Genomic DNA, 22,967 nt, shown 5'->3' on the forward strand with positions numbered 1-22,967 from the left:
AGAAACTTCCGTTTATTAAAGTCCATAAGAATCATTTTCATACGTCTGACGTTTCATAGATCAAGATGTGGTTTATTTAGAATATATATTATTTATTAAGTATATGTAAATATGTATATTCATAGTGTTCCCATACATTTGAATAATGTATAATAATTTTCATATTTGAAAAAAAAAGTATTTTTATATATTGTATTAATGAAAAATGTACAAGATTATTTGTCATTTATTTAAACTATATATACAAATGTTTAGTTATTACTGAAAGTGAAAGTCTGTGTGTGTGTGTGTGTGTGTGTGTGTGTCTGTGTGTGTGTGTGTGTGTCAGCTCACTCTCTGCCGGTCAGCTGTGTGTCGTGTTCTCCAACGGACGAGTCTCTCTTCCTGTCGTGTGCTCAGGTCAGTGTCCACATACACACACACACACACACACACACACACACACACACACACTCTGAGTGTGTAACTGTCTCACACTCTCCTGCAGGACGGACGACTGCTGTTGTGGGACCGACGGAAAGACAAACCCGCCTCTCGCCTGGGTAAACACACACACACACACACACACACACACACACACACACACACACACACACACACACCTAAAAACACACAATCTCTCTCACACACACATACATAGACTTGAACACACAAACACAAACAGCTGAACGCACTCACACACACCTGAACACACAATCTCTCACACACACACACACACACACACACACACACATACATACACTTAACACACACAAACATCTGAACACACACACACACACACACCTGAACACACACACACTCTCTCTCACACATCTTCCTGTGTGTGTTGTAGATGTGGTGTCTCCGAGCTGCAGTCCCACAGCCGTCTCCTGGCACCCGCATCAGAGCGGCAGAATCGCATACGGTAAGCTTCATTTCCCAGCATGCCCTGCGCTGTCCCATGATGCCGTGCGGCTGACTGATGTGTGTGTTCTCAGGTGATGAGCTGGGCCGTGTGACTCTGAGAGATCTGCAGTCGTCAGACGATGTACGCACGACACACACACACACTCGCAGGGTCTCGGCACTGAGCTTCTCCTCGGACAGGTGCGTCACACACACACACACACACACTCTCTCTCTCCAACACGGAAGTAGCGTTGGGTATCGTCTGAGTTTAACAATTCCCATTCATATTTCCATTCCAATAATGAGAAAAACCCTTAGATATCGTTCACATTTACTCTTATTGCAAAACATGTAATTGTCTCTGAATATCATGAACAGAAATCATTAGGATAAAGAACACTCACACGAGGATCGTTTGCCTGAGGTTTAAAAACACCAGAGAAGAACAACTAGCCCAACTAATATAAACTTCAGGCATTATTAAAGACAATAAACACTCAGGAATTAAAAAAGAACAAATAAAAAATTAGCAATCACAACAAATAGACACATTAGTGTTATTATAGAGACGGCAGGAATATTAGTGTTATTAGATATTAGATGTATATATTAGATATAGGAATATTAGATATTAATCCTTAAAGTTCTGCATAATTAAGGGCGTGGCCACTTGAGTGACGGGTGGATTGCCGCTAATGTCACTGCTAGCCATTTGTCTGCTAGCGTTAGCATCACGTCACCTCTGCTAATCCGCCTCGCTGCACATTTTCGTTTATCCGGGAGTGACAAGATGGCGACGGCCGGCTCCGCCCACTTTGGGCTTCAGAAACACTACGAGTGATGTCACACACACTGATGATTATTATGGGCTGTGTTTGCAGTGCTCCTCTCCTGGCCTCTGTCAGTGATGATTGCTCCGTTGCCGTGGTTACTGCAGAGCTCAGAGAAATGTGAGTATTGACACACATCTCTCTCCTCATTGGCTGTCCTGGATCGGCCAATGAGAGGACAGGGAATACACACACCTCGAAAGTGCATGAAACTGACATTCCTTAAGTAACTTTTGTGCTTTAAATATTTAAATACATATTTCAAATGGCTTTGAAACATTGACTGACTTCTTTTTTTGTGGCTTATTGTGGTGTCATGTGATGCATGTTTTTTTTGCAAATGATGTAGAGCACTTTGGTCAACATGTGGTGTTTTAAATGGGCGAATAAAGGGACACTGACAAATGTAACTACAAATTAACATGTACATATTCATATAAATTGATATTTATCACATTACTTAAATATTATATATACAATATATAAATACATGCATATTACATATTAAATATAAAAACATATATATTTGATATATATAAATATAAATATATATATATATATATATATATATATGTTTTTTATATATATATTTATATATATATATATATATATATATATATATATATATATAAATATTGATTGAATGTAGTAAGAAAATAATATACAATAATTAAAATGTACATATTTATTTTAGTACGGTATTTGTACTTTGATTTTAACCGTTATATATATATATATATATATATATATATATATATATATATATATATATATATATATATATATATATGATTAAGATATGATTAGACAATAATAATAATAATAATAATAAAAATGTACATTAATATAAATTTATATTAATTATATTACTTAAATATTATATATACATTAAACATACATATATATATTACATATTAAATATAAAAATATATATAATTTTAGAATATAGTTAAATATTTATATATATATTTATAAAATGAAATATTGATTGAATGTAGCAAGAAAATAAACAATATAAAATCATTTTAATTTACATATTTATATTTGTACTTTAATTTACATTTGTGTGTGTGTATGTTTATATATATATATATATATATATATATATAGTAAATGTAATGTTATTCATTAATTTGCATTCATATACTTCTAGGTATTTCCAAGAATATCATTGTTCACATGTTATGAATGTAAACATTATCATGGACACCCGTATAAAACCGTGGCACTTTCAGCGTTGTCCATCGAGAAGTGTGTTTATGGTGTGTGTTCAGTTTCAGGGACCGGCGGCACCAGGACTTCGTGCGCGGTGTGTGTTGGGTCCCGGGCGGCTCGGGTGTGTTGACCAGCGTGGGCTGGGACCATCAGGTGCTGCACCACAGCGTCAGCCCACACACACCTGCGCCCTAGAGCATCATGGGAAACCACACGCCCACCTTCATTCTGTCTCCATCAAATACACTCATCTGTGACCATTCATGAGTTTCAACAGTGTGTAAGCACAAAAAACGTGTATTTTATTAACAGAAATGGGCATTTATGCTGATTGTTGTGATTATGCTGTTTTCATCTCATATTTGAGCAAACAAACATTTCATTCCTTCAGATCTGAGCAAAAAATTATGTCACTGTTCAATAAAAGTTTCTGTCTATTCTTGCTCTCGCATGTTTTTATTACAGGATATAGCGGTTATATTGTTCCCTTCAGGTGTAACAAATTGTTAAATGTACAAAATGACAATATCACAATAAAGTCGTAGAAATAATTCCATAGATTAATAAAGCACAATTATTGACCTATTGACATTTATCACACAATTTAAACCTTTAAAGAAGTGAGATTTCCCCAAAAAAAGTCTTATTTACACACAAGCTTATTTTCATCCAGTATATTCAAACAAAAGCGAAGTTTGCTTCATTTGGTCTTTGATTCTTGCTTCAGATTCGAAATAATAATAACCATTAAAAGCAGCAAAAGTTTCTTCGTTGAGAAAAGCCATCGGTATCTATAGCATTTACATATACATTTTAAGGCTTATTTTATAACTTTAGTTCATAAAATACATAGTTTTGACCTGGAAAAAAATAAATCCAGCACCACTGGGAGAAGCTCTCGGGTCGAGAGCTGTAGAGAAATTAATGATTAAAGACGTTTTTAGCGTGAAAAGAAACGTCCAATGAACCTGACAAAAACAACTGATGATCAGGAACGGATTAAACAAATGATTTGAGTGAATTAAATTAAAAGTTATAACATTAAAATGTCAAATATTGTGAGTTTGTGTTCATATACAGGCACAGTTTCTCCATTCGAGTGATTTTAGCAGCTCTAGGAAGTCCCGTAGTCGAAACCGTAGACGGTTACAGTAATACTTCAGCAACAGCAGTAATAAAGCTTCAGACGGGGTGCAAAACGTGCAAAAGGTCTGTCAGGTAGGTGTTTTAGCGTATGTACAGGTAAGGCACGTCTCCGGATCAGGGAGAACCGTCTTTGATCACGGGTGTGATGGGCTGTTTGGTTCCTGGCCTCACGGTGAATGTCATTCCAGACTGCTGTTTGCTTGACGGTCCGTTACTGAAGGACAAAGAAAAGTGCTGTTATTCTTCAGTTGACATCTCATGAAAACACATAATAGTATTGACAGCATTAAATAGGACCAATGTCTGTTTTCAGGCTCTACTAGAACAGGTTTTCCTGCTTGAATGTTGATTATTCTCCTCATATTCTCCATTGTTGCGGCTCCTCTCTTCCCAGTCTGTCAGTAACGCTCTGTTTACTTCCTGTCTCTATGAAGCCCCTCCTTCTGAAAAGCACACTGTGCTCTGATTGGTCGGCTGGAGCAGTGTGTTTTGATTGGTCAAGCGCTTCGAGTGTGTTTGGGAAATGTCCCGCCCCTCACCATAAACACACTACTAACTAACTCAACCAGGCCCCGCCCCTTTATTCTGCATATTAATTATTTAAATGAGGGATATTGTGACGTGTTCGTTCCCGGAAGAAACTCAAGACTACAATGGAGGCGTTTCAGGAGTTCAGAAACACTGACACTGATATAGAGAAGAGCTCCCGCTGGAGGGATGTTTTCATGCTCAAACAGCAGCATTACACACTAAAGACAGAAGACATGAATCTCATAATTCCACTTCGACCAGTTTCTCAATATTACAAAAGATTTGTGGCCATCAGCTGGATTGAGTACAGCCAGTAAGTAAAAAAAACACATAGATGTCATTGAAACAGCTGTTGAATGTTGCTCTAGTATCGGAGAGAATATTTTAGGAGTCTATTTGTCTTCCAGGTGAAAACACATCAAATAAATATCTCAGCTATGTGCATGTGCTATCAGGGAGGAGTGAACTATGACGACTGAATCATTGTTCATGTTATTCCAAAGAAATGTGTTGCGTAATCTAATCTGACAGAAATGTCCTATGGAAGCCTGTTTCCGGCTCAGAGTGAAAAAGGTAACTGACACTTTATTTCTTGTCAATGCAACTTAATTTCTCCCAATTGTGACTTTAATCCTCACATTGTGAGTTTATTATTTAAACCTTTATCTTTTATTACACTGCAGCGGAGACAGGCATCATTAACACCAGTCTCATTGAGACACCAATCCTGGCATATTTCCCTCTCTTAAAGGGATAGTTCACCCAAAAATGAAAATTCTTTAATCATTTACTCTCCCTCAAGTTGTTCCAAACCTGTATGATTTCCTTCTGCTGAACACAAAAGAGGATATTTTAAAGAAGGTTGGTAATTAAACAGTTGCTGGTCCCCATTGACATCCATAATATTTTTTTTTCCTACTATGAAGTCAATGGGGTCCATCAGTCGTTTGGTTACCGACTTTCTTCAAAATATATTCTTTCGTGTTCAGCAGAAGAAATAAAGTCATACAGGTTTGGAACAACATGAGGGTGACTAAATGATGACAGCATTTTCATTTTTGGGTGATCTCTTTAAAGGGTCATGAAACCCCAAAACACACTGAGATGTGAACAGATATGTATGGGCTGCACATCACTAAAAGCACTCATAAATTATATACATAAGTGGAAATTGGTTATTTTTGCGTTTTTTTTCTGAGTAATTTCGGGTTCTTCCGGGTTGAAAAGCAAATTCGAGGCAACGTCAGGGAATGTGAGGTAGAAGCGTGCTTTCGGAGCGTGTGATTGGCTGCAGGTACGATTCTACATCAGCTGACCCCAGAGCTAATCTCTGCATTTATTCATGAGAAAGAGCTCGTTCGGTCCAATCACTGCGCTGTATTACGCATGAGATTATTCTGATCTACAGAAGACAGTGATGCAAACCAGCAATTTAGAGAACAACGGACAAAAAGTGTACCTTTCAGTTAAAGTGACGCGTCATTTGTTCAGAGACTGTTGAGCTTGTAAATGTAACAACAATTTTATTATTAGACCTTTTAAATGTTCTCCCACCCTCTACACTCCCACTTTTCCACAGCTTTACATGCCCATCTTTTGAGACTTTCCAACTCTGAGGTATGAACGACCAGGCTAAAACGGGGGTTTCAATGGGTTGCAACTTTGACTTTAGCTTGTTCAGTTTACCTGTTCTGGGATTTAGCTGAAGTGGCTAGAGCTTTTTTGGCGGCTTTGCTTTCCAGCTCCTTCAGGTCCAGTCCACGAGATTGCACTGGCAGGGTTGAACTTCGGGTTTTCGTAGGATAGGACGTGGCCTCGTCATCAGACAGCGGAGAGTTCCAGTCATCTCCGTTAGACTCCACCTCCTTGGCAGCTGAGAACTTGGGGTCCATCTCCAGCATCTTCTTCTGCAAGATACTGAGAAGTGTTGCCTGGCTAGCGGCGACGGATGGAGGTCCCTGTGCAGGGGGTTGAGTGGCTTTTGTTTGAACTGGCTTGGATTGGAGCTGGAGGTTTGGTGGAGGGCCTGGGGCTTTAGGAGGGTAGGTGGGAGGTTTGGGTTTGGGGGAAACTGGAGGGCCATTGGTTACAGGAGGAGGTGTAGCAGGTGGGGAGGGTTTGGCAGGAGGAGCAGAGTGACTTGGTAAGATGCCATTGGGGATTTGAGTAGGTAAGAAGGGTTTAGAGGGTGTAGGAGGAGTTTTCACAGGGGCAGCAGGAGCGGGGTGACTTGGCGGGGGGCAGTTAAAGATCGGAGTAGGAGGTAAGGTTTTAGAAGGTTGAGAGGCCATTTTCACAGGGGCAGCAGGAGCAGGGTGACTTGGCGGGGGGCAGTTAATGATCGGAGTAGGAGTAGAAGGTAAGGTTTTAGAAGGTTGAGAGGCAATTTTTACAGGGGCAGTAGGAGCAGGGTGACTTGGCGGGGGGCAGTTAATGATCGGAGTAGGTGTAGAAGGTAAGGTTTTAGAAGGTTGAGAGGCAATTTTTACAGGGGCAGTAGGAGCAGGGTGACTTAGCGGGGGGCAGTTAATGATCGGAGTAGGTGTAGAAGGTAAGGTTTTAGAAGGTTGAGAGGCCATTTTCACAGGGGCAGTAGGAGCGGGGTGACTTGGCGGGGGGCAGTTAATGATCGGAGTAGGAGTAGCAGGTAAGGTTTTAGAAGGTTGAGAGACAGTTATCACAGGGGCAGCAGGAGCGGGGTGACTTGGCGGGGGAACCGAAGGTTCATCCTCAGTGTCGGAGTTGGCAAATTCTGGAGGTGGCGGAATGAAGATCAAGTTTTCTCCGCTTTCCACATCTCTAACAAGAACACTCAGACCACCAACGGAGCTGTTCATTGGGCTGCTTTCTTGTGGAGTTGAGCTTAGCTCCGGCTTTGAGTGGGACACTTTTGTAACCTCTGCTTTGGTGAGTGGTTGCATGGACTTTAATTGTGCATTGGGACTGTCTGGTGTTGGGTCTCGAGGAGTGACAGTGAAGGAGTTTGGTTTTTCAACACTAGGTTGGATCACAGAATTGCTTGGCTCTGTGGAGTTGCTGTTCTGTTGGGATAGAGCTGCTCTCTGCTTATCTCTTTCCTTTGCAGCCAATAGCAGGGCGAACGGCGAGGTGGATGTCTCTTTCTTCACTGTGCCATCTACTCCCTGTGTGTTGAGCTGGCGGTAGTTGATGAGCGGGCTGTTCTTGCGAGACCTGCCAGGGGACTCCACCACCTGCATAACATCAGGTATTTTCTTCTCTATTTTGGGAGAGACTTTGATGGGTGTTGGAACCTCAGTGGGGATGCTTTGTACCATGACAGGCTCAGGATTGATTTTGACCTCGACCTTGGCTGGTTGGCTTGGGGCATGTGCCACGTCTGGCTGGTCATTCTGTAGCAGAGCGGCGGAGCTGTTCCGACGGGCTGGTTTAGTTGGCGGCACCACCGATTGGACTGGTTGAAGAGATACACCATTTTTCCCGCTATTCCCATTGACAACACCAACCGAGTTTCCAGAAGAATCTTCCAGCAGTAAAATGGACTGGACCTTTTCCTTGTCCGACTGTCCGCCAAGTAATGCGCTCTTCTCTATGTTGTAGAGTTTGGCTGTGTTCTGGGGGTTGAAGCTAGATGGTCTTGGGTTAGAAGCAACAGGTGGCACTGGCGTTTGAGACTGGATATCCAGATTAGGTATGGAAGACATTCGGACGGGTTTTAGAGGCGCCGCTTTCGGAGATTTAGCAAGAACAGGTGACGCTTTCCCACCAGGGGGTGGCGGTGGGGTGAATTTAGGGCATTCTGGGATATCTTGTAACTCCAGGCTGGAGAGGGAACCTCTGAAGCTGGATGTTTCAGATGGAGGTTTTGGAGGAGCCATTGGAGGAGGTTTGAGGGAGGCCATGTCCAAATCTGAAGAGTACTCAGACCCGGTAATTGATGGAGGTTTTGGGGGTGCCATTGGAGGGGGTTGCAGACTTGCATGTTTTACAGAAGGGTCGATTTCACCAAAGAACTGTGGTGGGGGAGGGATGAACGATGGAGGAGGCGGGGCTGAAGAGGGTGGAGGGGGTGGAGGGGCGGAGCTGGGTGGAGGAGGTATAAGTATTTGTCCCTCAATTATGTCAGGAACAGAAAGCATTCTTCCTTTCGGGAGATTTGTGGTACTTCCTACAAAAAGACAAGTTCATTAGTTCATTCAAACACCTCAAGAATGTTGTGGAAATTCCCTGATACACTGTTATCCAAGAAGTCATCTATTCCTGATCATCATGTTTGTTGAGTTCTGTGTAGTGATCTCACCTGTACCGTTTATCTTGGGTTCATGGAAGGGTGGAAGAACCGGTACCTTGGGAGTTGGAACTGCAAAGCCTTGCACACTCTCAGAGGACTGGGATTTAAAGAAACAGAACAGTTAGAAGGTAAGGGAGTCTACAGCAGTAACACACCTTTCATTGTAGGAGCCACTGACTCACAGTTTGAATATCTAGGCACTAAACCAACCAGTTTCCTATAAACTATTCAAAGAGCTAATGATGTTGAAGGACATGGATCCTTTCTCTTGATTTGGCTCTTTCTTTCTCATGCATGAACCATCCCGATTTCATACTCGCACTCTGAGTGAGAGAGCGCTCCAGATATGTTTCTATAAATCAGGTGACAGATTCTTGGACACTCCTCACCAACACCCCATAAAGTGATTTATTGCTATGAAAACATTATGGGAATGTTCTCGGGAACGTTCAGAGAGGACTCAATGTGATCTCTGTATAAAATGGAACCTGGTCTACATCCAAAAATGTCATTCAGAAATAGCTTGATGATCTTTCTTTACGGACACCTTCATCATTCTCATTCTTGTCCTCTCAGTTCACTGATATGCAAAAAGGGACACAACCCTACAATGTGTGTGTTTGTGTTTCAGGTTTTGCTGTCTTTATGGGAGAATCACAAAAACAAAAAACCCAGACCAAACCAAAAGTCTCTAAAATGAGTAAGGCCATTGAATTGAAAAATGCAGGATGATGCATGACAGAACTTTAATTCTTAATATTTGAGATTTGTTCAGAAAGTATGAGCCATTATAAAAGTGGCAAAAGCTCCTAATTACTGAAGCTTGTGTGTGTGTGTACGTCTGCCAGATCTCTGCTGAACACAAACACAACGTGTATTCAAAACAGCACCTGTAGGTTTGGAAAACTAGGCCGGCTAAAACCTGCGTCGGAACAGCTGAATCATCGGGATCCTGATCTAATACAGTGAGCTCGAGTCCGAACGCGCTCAGATGAACAATTACTGACACAATCTGAGCATGGTTACTGTGATTTGGTCATCATCACCAGGGTGATACAAACACACAACTGCTGTGTGTGTGCTCGCTTTGTTCTGTCGGGAGTGAAAGTGTGCTTATATGCTGAAGGGTGTGTTTGTCCTGAAGCTAAAGGTGTGTCTGTGTGTGCAAGACGACTTCAGCACATTTCTCTACATTAAATAGCATTAAATGCAAACATACTGCAAAAAAGACGACAGCAGTGATGTACCAAAACACGTTCAGTACTGTGTGTGATATATACCCACAGTATATTTGATTACCATTTGCATATACCATAGAATTTGCATGGTGCTTAAAAAACATTTAAAAAAAAATGCCACTACCGTTTTACATTTATAAAAGCATCATAATCTCATGATACCATGAAAATCCACAGTATGACTATGGTACTGTGTGCAAAAACACTGCATTACAGTGGTAAATGTCCAACAAAAACATAGTACTATTAATAATGTTATTTTGCAAGTGACCCCAACACTACACATTTGCTTACAGGTGATAATTTACAGAAGTGTACCATGGTTTTACCCTGTTTTTTTGGACATCCATCATAGTTTTACTCTGTTTTTGAACACGCATAATCATTTTACCCTGTTTTTTTGGATATGCACCATGGTTTTACCCTGTTTTTTTGTACCTAGAACATTGGAGCCCATGGTATAATTTCATGTGAAAAAAAAACAATACTATTTTGTAAAAGATCCCAACTCAAAAATTTGCTTTAAAGGAAAAGTACTGTGGTAGTACTATGGTACAGAGATAATTTACTAAAGTCTAACATGGTTTTACCCTGTTTGTTGGACATGTACCATGGTTTTAGCCAGTTTTTGGACATGTGCTCTAGTAAAACATTATTGTATTGTATATGTACCAAGTAGCCCATGGTGTTACCATAGTAGCTACATATATATAAATATATATATAAAAGGTAATACTATGGTACTTTTGGAGACCCTAAAAACTGGTTAAATACTATTTTCTGTCTATTCACTGATGCTCAAATAAAATCTATGTCCCTTAACTGCCAGGATAGAGAATGATCATGTGATCGGCGTGTTTTTGGGCCGTACCGTGAAGTGTTTGACGGTCGGACGCGAGCGCACTTTGGCGGTTCCAGACTCCGGGATAGCAGCCGAGTCATACACCAGCTCCACGTTATCTGAAAAACAAAGACATGTTATTGACCTGGTTAGCATGGTTTAACTAGCAGCCTGCGTGGTTCAAAGCCACTGCTCGAGACCATGTGACCACCAAAACAGCAGAACAAGTAGTTCATGAGCATGGCGGCATGGCAGGTCAAAGGTTTCTTGAAAAGCCAATAATAACTTTTACTCTCATCAATGTTATAAATCAAAACAAACACGGGTAAATATCACTTTCCTGTTTGCGGTTCTTACATAAAGTTATTGTGTTCATTTTAGGTCCCAAAAAGTAGTAGTAGTGGGTCAGTCGGCTCAGGATTGGAAGCGGAGACCTTCGTGTTCCTGCAATGCGATCAGTATACAGTCTCTTGAACTATTTTCGGTTATCTGTGTTTGTTCCTTAACGACTTTAAAAGTGATAATGATGCAATTACCAGAGATTCAGCTGTCCTGACTGTCGTCAATCATTACACACAGGAAGTTTGACCTGCATTATGACAGCAGACGTCTCTGTGTTTTTAATGTAACTGATCTTGTTCTATGAAACAAATATGTGCCGCGACAAATGAGCCATTTTATATATTCTAATAAAAATGCATGCATTAGTTTGTGCATTAAAATAAAAAGAAACTAAGGTGTGTTCCATATATTAGTTAAAAAATAACAATATAGCAATACTATGGTACTTTGAAGTATACCATTGGTAGCCTACTAATCATGTGCTACTATGGTTTTCACAAGATAGTCCATAAACTACCAAATTTGTAAGTAAAACATATTACCATTGTACATATCCAAAACTACTATATAGCACTACGGTATATAACATGGTAGTACCTTGGTAACATGCCCAAATACTGGGTAGTACTATGGTATATAACATGGTAATACTATAGCATATGACCAAAACAGGGTAGAACCGTGTATATGAGCAAAAACATGGTAGTACTAAGGTGTATAACATGGTAGTACTACGGCATATGTAAAAAAAACAGTTTATTCAGTCAGTGTAATCGGACACGTCACAAACTTCCGAAAAAAACCTGAATATTTGAATGTGGTTATTCTGTCAGTGTGTCTACAACTAACTTCGTTTGTTTTAAACACGAACTAACCCTGAGCTGTTTAAATTAAATGTTAATCGTGTCTTAAAGAAAGTGTTTTGTGATCGATCGCGCGGAAGCCTGACGTGCACGCGCGTGCGCGCGCTCCTTGACAGGTGCAAAGGTCGCGTGAAGAGCACTTTAAACTGATATCAGATCTATAGCCTAATAAGACTATAAATCTATATGAGTGTGAATCTCTCTTACCCATCTCTTTGAACTCCACATTGGTGCCGAATAACGATTGATTCTTCCGGCCCAGGAAATTAAGCGATCCTTTCTTCATGACTGTAGGCTAATGACTGTGATTTGATCCGCAGTGATTCACATCAGCGTGATTTCATGATTTCAGTGTTTCAGCAGCAGCTGACTGAGAGTTTGAGACTGATAACTGATTCAGAAACACTGAAGAAGAGAAAATGGCCACGCACCTGAATCTGCCCGTGACCACGCCCACTGAGACAGGTAAACACACACACACACACACACACACACTCTCACACACACACCTTAAAACTGCTGCTCGAACACACACCCTCAGTATTACTCAATATTATTTTCCATCGTTAAGATGAATGAAACTCAAATATTTGTTGTCATGGAGAATTCAGTCTCTTTCAGCCATCAAATGTTCTGTTTATGATCAGAGCTGTCGAATTGATGGCATACAAAGTCATAATTATGTAAAAATGTTGGAAATATGACACAAAATTGTCATAATTATGAGATATAAAAAGTTGAAATTATGAGATAAATTCGAAATGATCACATACTAAGTCATAATCGAAAAATCATGGACTTTCAAAATGGACAAAATGTTCTTTCCATGTCATAGTTGATAACGTTGAAAATATGACAAATTTCATAATTATTACATACGTCGTAACTTTTATGTCATAATTACGAGAAAATCGACATAAAAAGTTGAGAATATAACATAAAATGTCATAATCTTGACATAAAAAGTCATTAATTGTATAAGTCGCCATAAGTAGCCTATATGACTATCATAATTTTGACTTTTTTTGTCATAATTATGACTGTTTATGTTTTCGCAATATCTCTTTAGCTTATTTAAAGTTTATTCTATTTAAAGTTATGCTATTATCCATGTAAAATATAAAATTCTATGATTTTGTAAATATTTTATAGTTTAAATTATTTTAAAGCATAATTTAGTGTGACATGTTAAAAATTATTATTACGTTAATACATGTATCAATATATAACAGTTATATTATCTAGAAAACAATATAAATTTGCCCTTTGGTACTGTATTAATGATGCGTATAAATATTGCTGAAAGGATCTGTAAATGCACTGATATGAGTGTTTGTGTTGTGACTGAGATCAGGTCAGTGTGTGACGGCCGGATCATCGCAGTTAAATAAGGGAATCGGTTCACGGGGGTCAAAGGTCACTTCAGGACATGACCCGAGCGCAAGAGGAAAGAGATGACAGTAGATGTTCTTCTAATGCTGTAATGACATGTTGCTGGTAAAGAGAGAATCTGAAATGAATGAAGAATACCGTATAGATAGAGGAAACTGAACATCAATATTGACTTGTTTTGTGCCAATTGTGTCGTTCTAATAATAGAGGGATTATAGAGTCTGAGAATAGACAGAAGAGTCCGTTAAAAGCCGCTTAAGTCAGTCAGAATCAATCCGTGTCCAGTTAGAGTGATGGGAAGGACTGGCAGAGAGCAGGGCGCATCCCATAATTCCCAGTCGGCAACAGAATTCAAACGGGTCGGTCCTGTTCCGTGAGCGGTTGTCGTGGCGATCTCAGTTCCGGGAATGTGGGGAATGTGAGAGTTCCTGTGTTTCCCAGGAGTGTTAGATGAGTTTCGCTCGCGCTTCGCATGATTTATGATCCATGAAACCCTTCCCATGATGCATCACGGCTCAGAGGTGATTGACACGCCAGATAATGATGGATGGAAGGATAGATGGAAGGATGATAGATAGATAGATAGATAGACAGATAGATAGAATATATAATATTTTTATACGTGTTTATTTATTTAAATCATGAGATCATGGACACACACACGGGAACACTCAGGTAACAGAACCACATTCTCACACACACACACACACACACACACACACACACACACACACACACACACACACACACACACACACACCAGTCACTCTGATATTACTGTGCGTTAATAACCAGGTTTTGAAGTGAACTGTGGCGGGAAACACTGTCAAATCACGAGCCAGTTTTGCGTATTAGTGATCATGTTTACTCGCTTTGCTGGGGAAGTTCGTGTAAAACAGATCTGTGCAGATTTAGCAGATTTTATGATATATTAAATACAGTGTATTGCTCAGAATCTGCTCATATCTGCTCACTTGAACACACACGTCACTACACAACTAATAACAGCGCTTGTTCATTTGCACTGAAGCAACAGCGAAGATTAAAACACATTTGGTGAACAGAAACACCGGCTCAGCCTTGGCCATGGCACAAGTCAGCAGCTTGTGGTCCACAAAAGCAGAGAAGTGTCGGCCGTCCAGCAGGGAGCGAACGGTGAGCGGGCGTGGGAACTGATGGGAGAGGGACTGCCCCGTCCTCAGGGACTCTGTGCCCTAGGAAGTCGATGGTGGAGAGCCCGAACTGGCACTTGGCGGGGTTGACAATTAATCCATGTTGGTTCAGCCGCTCAAAAGGGTTCAGAGGTGCGCAGGTGCTGAGACTTGGACGCGCTCGATAGGATGTCATCCAAGTACACAAAAAGGAAAGGCAGGTCCCGCAAAACAGAGTCCATGAGGCGCTGTAAAGATTGGACGCGTTTTTAAGGGCGCAGGAACTCAAACAGGCGGGATCACTGCCGTTTTGGGAATGTCCAGTGGGTGTATCCCCGGACGAGGTCCACCTTTGATAAAATCACCTTGCCAGCCAGGTGTGCTGAAAAGTCCTGTATGTTCGGGACTGGGTATCGGTCAGGTGCCGCTGCCTCATTAAGCCGCCGGTAGTCGCCACACGGACGCCAGCCGCCGCAGGTTCTGGGACGAGTGGAGGGGTGATGCCCACGGGCTGTCCATGTTTGCTAACTCAGCCTTTGCAACGGCAAGCTTGGTCGGGTCGAGGCACCGAGCGCGGGCGTAGACGGGTGGCGAGATGGCGCTCCACACACCACGCTTCACGGCAGATGCGGAGAAAGTGGAGTGCTGGGAAACTGGCAAGTAGACGGTGGAAATCACCGGAAGCTGAGAGCACGCTAGCAGCCGTATGGAGCCGGCCCCGCTGAGCGTGCACGTGTAAGGACAAAACATGACGGTGTCAGTCAGACGGCGGTTCTGTACGTCCACATGCACACAAGAAATCAGCGCCGGGGAGGGGGACGGCAACCTTTGCTGTAACAAAGTCCGAATCACAATTCGACGTACCTCGTTCCATATGTGCGGATGGGGCTTCCATAGGCGGGCCGTGGCTGTCGGTCTCCATGTGCAAACGGGATGGATGCTCCTCTTTGCTCCCGTGGCGCACAGAAAAACGGCGTCCAGAGATACTGACACTCATAGCCACTACTGAGCGTTTCCCGACCGCCGAAACTGCATGGCGAACGGCATTTGTTAGCCAACAAACAAGCCTGACGCTGTTGGGGAACAGAAGACTGCAGCCGGCGAGAAGTGGTTGCCGCGATGTGCGCGGGGAAAAGCGCGGCCGCATAATGTCCCTGACTCGCTCGCCAGGAGAAATGTCAGCCTCTTATATCCTCCTATATCCTACATCATGATGTTAGGTCTGGCAACTCACTATTGGACCGGCTCAATCCGAGGGGCGGGATAAACGGCTGTCTCTCAAAATCCCTCTGCACGCAATAGGATAGCGCTACAACCAATCAGAGCAACGAAGTAGGCTAGTTGGTATATTAAACTTTTTCCGTATCCAGTCGGCAAACACATCTTCCTTTTTTAAAAATGACTTAAGTGCCGTTCTTTGCTCAATTTCTCACGCTGAGCAGACGAATGCGAGTCTTTATTTCAGAAGGTAAACACAGAGAACCAGTGGCGCTGACTAGCGGCCCACGCCATCGCGCATTCAGACCTGCAGAACCCTACAACCCCTACAAGAGGAGGAGCGCCACTGGGAAACCACAATAACCTGCACTCGTTTATCACTATACCGTCTCGCTTCACTTCAGATGGATGATGGATAGATAGATAGATAGATAGATAGATAGATAGATAGATAGATAGATAGATAGAGAATGGATGGGTGGATGGATGGATAGAATAGATATATAGAACTGAAGGATAGATAGAATGGATGTATTTTAGATAGAACGGATGGATAGACAAATGGTTGGACGGATGGAAATCATAGATAGATAGATAGACAGACAGATAGACAGACAGATAGACAGACAGACAGACAGACAGACAGACAGACAGACAGACAGACAGATAGATAGATAGATAGATAGATAGATAGATAGATAGATAGATAGATAGATAGATAGATAGATAGATAGACAGCTGACCATTTGAGATAATTCAGGAGAGTGACGTCAGCGGTGATCCCGGGCCCCTCGCGCGGGGATTGGTCGAGACTCACTCACCCTGTCCCGCGCGCTGAGCTCGTCTCTCAGTCAGTGTGTGTGGTGTTGTGTGTGTGTGTGTGAGAGGGGAACCGAGGACCGAACGCGCGATCTCTCCCGGTCCTCCTCCGGTACAGCGGCATCATGGGGAACGCGCCCGGTTCGTCTCTGGAGGATCTGAACGCGTGCGAGTCGCACCAGTGGTACCGGAAGTTCATGACCGAGTGTCCGTCCGGCCAGCTCACGTTCTACGAGTTCAAGAAGTTCTTCGGGCTGAAGAATCTGTCAGAGTCCTCAAACCAGTACGTCACGACCATGTTCAAGACCTTCGACGCGAACGATGTAAGAAACGTATTATGTACTTTTTTTTAATTTTTTTTTTTTTTTTTTTCAATGTTGGACATATATAGGCTATTAGAAAAGATTCTTTCTAATATATTCAATTATTACTTTTTATTTAGCAATTATAATTTTAGCTCAGAATATCCACCTGTTATATCTGTTTGTGAAAATAATTCATGTTTAAAGTTTTTTTTCAATGTTTTACATTATTGTTTCCCATCTAAATCCAGTTCAAACTAAAGTAATGATGTAACTGGTTATGTGAGCGATATAGGATGTTATTATTTTGTCCACTCTATCACTGTTAAGCTTTTTTTTTTTTTTACAATAATTTCATAAAGTCAGCAAAATACATAAAAAAAATTTCAGTGAAAAAGAAAATTTACTGGAGTATTAATATTGCTGTACTTTAAAAAGTAAACAAAAACAACTTTTAGGCATTTTTATCTGAAAACAGTAACAGTAAAATTATGCTTTTATGAGAAAGTAGGTTGAATTCTTGCACAATATTAATATTTTCTGATATTTTATTAACTGATATGCTTTTAAAGGTACACAGAGCCAATAAACTACAACCGTAAGTATTTGAAACGGTTGTTCATTTGTCGCTATAATGGTGGACATTTGTGATCCTCCATTTCACTTTTTTTGCTTAATAGATGGTGAAATTTATTTACAACATAAAACAAAATTGATTTTCTACATGATTTTATGATAGCAAAAAGACACCGAATACCAGGAACGACCCAAGTATTATTAATGACAATAATAATAATAATAATAATAATATTTGGTTATATTCAGATATTTAAAACATTATTGATGTTTCACTGGAAGTTGCGTAGTTTTATTTTCAGGAAAGTAATGAATTATTTAATGTTTATAGCAGGAGTTTCAGGTAATTGTAAGTGTAAAGTCAGCATAAGTGCTGATATAACGAGGGTTAAATGAGGTGCGTTTCCTCACGTCCCTTCAGCTGAGGATTGTGGGTAATGAGATATATACGTTAATACGGTAAAGTCAGCTAAACAGCAGCACTGCACAGGTCAGAGATCCTCACTGAATCCCATCAGAGCCGCTAATCTGGTTAACTGAGGGGTTCGTGTCCTCAGAACCAGGCTTTATTTCTGAACACGGCTTTCATTAGTCACCAGAAAAAATATTTGATATTCAGTATAGTTCATTCTAGGTTAAAATGCACTGTATGAACATAAAATGATAGAATTATAATTGATAAATTAATATAAATTTAAAAATCATACATTGATATATTAATAAACATTATTAGCAAGTCAGAATAATTGCACAAGGGGGCGGAGTTTAGTTCAAGAAGGGGTGGGGTTTAGTTCGAGAAGGGGCGGGGCATCAACAGATTCTATGTTTTAATAATCGTTCTATTTCCATGAGAGAAGGAAAGTCCACACTATGAATATAACGGCGACGACACTAATGAACGATAACATCGAACGAGAACGAAACATTGACAGCCAATCAGAATCCATCCTGCTTTAAAGTGACAGACGGCAAAACTGTTGTGTGTTTATAATAGAATGCTTGTGTAAATATAGTTATCGTTCTAGTTGGTGTGAACATAATCATGTTGAACAACATTGAACTCAAAGCTTTCTAATCTCTGCTGCTCTATTTCTGTGAGCTGGATCTGTGTGGATCAGCTTCATGGAGACTAAAATAAACAAACTAAAATAAACTAATACAACAGACAGATAGATAGATAGATAGATAGATAGATGGATAGATAGATAGATAGATAGACAGATAGATGGTTATGGTGTGGGGTTGTTTGGTGGAGGAACTTCAGCTTACCAAAGCAGACGTCCCAACACTTTTGGCAATATAGTGTATTAACAGATGCATATGTGGTCCAGTATAATAGTTTGATGTGTGTGTGTGTGTGTGTGTGTGTGTGTGTGTGTGTCAGGACGGCTGTATAGACTTCATGGAGTACGTGGCTGCTCTGAGTCTGGTCCTGAAGGGAGGCGTTCAGCAGAAGTTACGCTGGTACTTCAAACTCTACGACATGGACGGCAGCGGATGCATCGAGCGCGACGAGCTGCTGCTGATCTTCAAGGTTTGAGGACGTGATTCTCCTCAGCGCTTCTGCTGGAGGAACCAGATTAAACCAGTGACACCCTCCTGAACATCCTCTTATGATGAGTCTGTGTAATGCTGCGTTCACACCAAACGCGTCTACCGCGTCTAGTTGGACGCTTTAACATTTTGAATCCATTCGCGTGTCCAGAGCGAAATTGATGTGAGTAAAAACCAAAAGTTTGAAGCGAAATTGACGCGTGTCTGAGGCGAAATCCACTACTTGTGGGAGGGGCAAGTGCTAGGCGGTGGTCTGTTTGAAGGTGGCTGATGTTGATCGAGCATTCATCGAGAGAGTCACCGCTGTATTTGCTCTGGAGAGCAGAACAGCGGGGTAGGGGTCATCATCGGGGTAGGGGTCAATGTCAGTGTAGGGGTCATCGTCGCCGTATTTGGGTCCGCCAGACCCTCCGCCTGTCCCGCGCCCAGTTTGAGGACCTGTTGTCTCGCATCGGAGCGAGGATCACCCTCGCCCTCACCCACATAATCTGTAATTTATCCACCTAATCTGCCAGCCTCCTAAAGTATTTAACCTGTCCCATAGCACTGTAATATAACACTGCCCAGACACTAACTATGTTCTTATACACTAAAGTATGTTGGTTGTCTTTACATTAGAATAATAATGTTTCATATAATCTAGATTTAGATATGGAATAAATAGCAATCAGTACAATGTCTCATATATTGAAATCAAGTTTTTATGTTATAAAAGATTTGCTTTGTTGTGCCACACCAGGCATTAGTCAAATTACAAAAATAATGTATTGAGGCCAAACATATAAAATAACATTATAAACTGAAAAGCGGGACTGCCCTCGTTTATCACATCACTTCACCACGTGACAGCAGCAAGCAGGCTCCTGATTGGTTAACGCGGCGCGAACTGACGCCAAAGTTCAGATTTTTCAACTCTGCGTCAGACGCGAATTCGCATCGAACGCGTGAATGCACAAAAAGCACCAAATAAAATCATTCAAAATCAAATGAGGCGAATTTGCGTCTGCCGCGCCGCGTTAAACACCTAATTCGCGCCGCAGGACTACAGGCGCTCGTAAACGCGTCTTTACGTTAAATTAACATGGAAATCACTCGCGCCAGATGCTCTATTCGCGTTTGGTGTGAACGCAGCATAAGAGGATCCTCAGGACTCACTGAACTCACTTTCATCTGCTGTTGTTTCTCCTCTTCAGGCCATTCGAGCCATTAGTGGAATAGAGCAGGAGCTTTCAGCAGAAGAGTTCACGGACATGGTGTTCGACAAGATTGATCTGAATGGAGATGGTAATCTATCTATCTATCTATCTATCCATCCATCCATCCATCCATCCATCCATCCATCCATCCATCCATCCATCCATCCATCCATCCATCCATCCATCCATCCATCCATCCATCCATCCATCCATCCATCCATCCATCCATCTATCTATCTATCTATCTATCCATCCATCCATCCATCCTATGCTGTAGAGTCACAGTGCTGCTGTAATCAACAGGGTAACCCTAACTCAGAGATTAGGCTCTAAATGAGTTCAGTGATTCAGATCAAATGATTATTATGTGAAAACAAAACCAACACCACCTTATCATCTTTTCTCTTTGTTCATCTTGCTATTACAACTCAGTTCCGGCAGCCAAACAAAATCTAGTGTTAATAATTTAAGGATCAAGAGCCCAACTAAAGCAAACACCGATCATCATAATGGTGACTTTATCCTTTGGTGATTGAGCTTGTTAACATCAGGTGTCTTCAACAACGCTCAATCATCACTCAATTAATCTCTTAATTATCTCATTAACTTTAACCCTGCTTCAGTGTTCCTTTAACACTCTTATTTGAAACACTTTTAACACTCTTGAGTGTGGTCTCAGATAAACTCCCAGAAGAGTTCAATTATCACTGGAGTTTTTGCAATGCATCTGTCTTTCTGAATTAATATGCTAATTAATATGCTAATGCTACAGTGTAAATCTGTAACTGTGTGTGTTTAGGTGTTCTGTCTCTGGACGAGTTCATGGAGGGAATCCAGGCGGACGAGGAGCTCTTGAAGATGTTGACCCAGTCTCTAGATCTGTCTCATATCGTCAACAAGATCTACAGCGAGATCAACTCTGAGCAGAAGGTCACCTGACCCAGACCAGCCCGAGATCATGATGAAGATGATGATGATGATGACGGTAGCGCTGGCTCTGGTTCTGTGAGCGGCGTCTGGACTCCACTGTTGAGTGAAGAGGTTTAATCCCTCGACACATCAGATATTAACAGGATTAACTGTGTCGGACTGAACTTTAAGAGCCAACAGCTGATTATTCTCCTGTAATCTCACAGAATTACGTTACTGAAACTAGAGCAAACCCTTTAAGTGCACTTACATATGTTTCCTCTGTTCGAATCGTTCCTGTGAAATACAGCATTTCTTCAGTCCCGTGATGTTCCTCAGGGGAATAACAATAGTTTTTTTTTGCCGTTTTTTTTTCCTGGCTTTTTTTATTAGGATAGGACAGTAGCTAGACAGGGAGAGAGGTGTGGAAGAGAGAGCGTGGATGGGATCGGGAATTGTCCACGAGCCGGGACTCGAACTCGGGACGCCTGAAGCACAGCGGCGCTACATGTCGGTGCACTTTCCCATGAGGCTATCGGTGCCGACCGATAACAGTTATTTTTATGTGAAAAAAAACTTGCAGTTTTATATTTTGTAGGACACATTTATAATGTTATTACACTTGGATTCCCTTTTCAAAATAAAACATGAAACGTGTTCAATGTATGCAGAATAATAACTATAAACAGACTAAAAATCTGCAACATGATATATTGTATTGACCAGGGGCGGGTCTATGGTCATTCGGGGCTTTAGCCCAAACTAAAATTGGGTATTTTTATTTAAAGGAATTAATTAATTATAAAAGCGATGTAAGGGAACAAAGAAAAAGAAAGGCTTATTGTATTAGTGAAATAATTTAAAGCATTTGCAAATAATATTTTATTTTTAAGTATGCATATATTCTCTCTACATGAATCAAGGAAGTGATAGCATATTTTCAATTCAAAAGGGCAAAATTTTATAATAAAAAAAAAAAAAGTTGAGTAATTTGCGTCACCGGATACTGTCAGTAGTTGAACATTTCTATTGTAAAACGGTTGTCAAATATTAAATGTTTATCTACTTACATTTTACCAGGCATTCATTCACAGAGTTCATCAGAGCAGCATCAAGAATATCAAATACATTGCAGTGAATCTCTTATCCGCATCTTAAGTTTATTGAGAATAATAATAATGACATAATGTCTTCAGCACAGCGACTCTGATTGGCCGATGCGTTCAACAGACATGTCTGTGATTGGCTACAATGCTCAACGCTGCAAAAGCACGTCGTAAGTTCCTTAAATGCAAAGGGGAAAATATGAATAAAACCGTAATATGCACTTTTCATGATTAGCTAATCGCGGCAGCTGTAATCTTATTCACATTTGTTTTTCTGATTAACCGTTTTGCTCTATGAGAAAGACAAGGTAACAAAATATTCGTGGCTTTGCTAAAAACATTCGGGGCTTAAGCTTAAGGTGCTATAGAAATAAACTTGACCTTGACCTTAGCCCAGCCCTAGCGCCGCCCCTGGCATTGACAAGCAATGCAATTTTGTATTTATGTCCCAAATATTTGTAATAAAATCTTCATATAAAATGCACGTAAAATAACGCTAATAATCAGCGTTATTTTAGAATTATTTATATACTATTAAAGTATTTATTATTATTGTGGATAAGCTTTTATTTTTATATTT

General features: G+C 40.9%; 3 protein-coding genes across 4 annotated transcripts in view; 2 read left to right on the plus strand and 1 right to left on the minus strand.

Annotated features, from left to right (window-relative positions):
* The window catches only part of wdr77 (WD repeat domain 77), an 11,756-nt gene extending 8,278 nt beyond the window's left edge, over positions 1 to 3,478 (plus strand). Inside the window, exons 5-10 of the mRNA XM_081384287.1 lie at positions 329 to 399; positions 488 to 542; positions 833 to 904; positions 978 to 1,086; positions 1,770 to 1,838; positions 2,993 to 3,478. Of these exons, the coding sequence (XP_081240413.1) occupies positions 329 to 399; positions 488 to 542; positions 833 to 904; positions 978 to 1,086; positions 1,770 to 1,838; positions 2,993 to 3,128 (512 nt within the window). The 3' untranslated portion in view covers positions 3,129 to 3,478. The remainder of the gene's footprint in view (positions 1 to 328; positions 400 to 487; positions 543 to 832; positions 905 to 977; positions 1,087 to 1,769; positions 1,839 to 2,992) is intronic.
* On the minus strand, positions 3,366 to 12,548 carry LOC308701831 (uncharacterized protein). Its single transcript, XM_081384286.1, has 5 exons — positions 12,372 to 12,548; positions 10,990 to 11,078; positions 8,890 to 8,977; positions 6,297 to 8,757; positions 3,366 to 4,293 (listed from the first exon to the last, which is right to left on the minus strand). Exons 1-5 carry the CDS (start codon positions 12,448 to 12,450, stop codon positions 4,194 to 4,196), a joined length of 2,817 nt encoding a protein of 938 aa, XP_081240412.1. The 5' UTR covers positions 12,451 to 12,548; the 3' UTR covers positions 3,366 to 4,193.
* A 4,174-nt stretch (positions 12,549 to 16,722) lies between these two features.
* Positions 16,723 to 22,236, plus strand: LOC308701833 (guanylyl cyclase-activating protein 1-like). 2 transcript variants are annotated; one of them, XR_014031519.1, is made up of 5 exons: positions 16,723 to 17,067; positions 19,007 to 19,156; positions 20,370 to 20,460; positions 21,172 to 21,633; positions 21,837 to 21,970. XR_014031519.1 is itself a non-coding variant. In XM_081384288.1 (4 exons), the coding sequence occupies exons 1-4, from the start codon at positions 16,870 to 16,872 to the stop codon at positions 21,309 to 21,311; spliced, it is 579 nt and encodes a 192-aa protein (XP_081240414.1). In that variant the 5' UTR covers positions 16,723 to 16,869; the 3' UTR covers positions 21,312 to 22,236. The 2 variants fall into 2 exon arrangements, 1 of the variants encoding a protein (XP_081240414.1); XM_081384288.1 differs by having other exon boundaries at positions 21,172 to 22,236.
* Positions 22,237 to 22,967: the final 731 nt, after the last annotated feature.

Source organism: Scardinius erythrophthalmus (assembly GCF_964197995.2).
Source record: "Scardinius erythrophthalmus genome assembly, chromosome: 14".
In the NCBI taxonomy this organism is placed as follows: Eukaryota; Metazoa; Chordata; class Actinopteri; order Cypriniformes; family Leuciscidae; genus Scardinius; species Scardinius erythrophthalmus.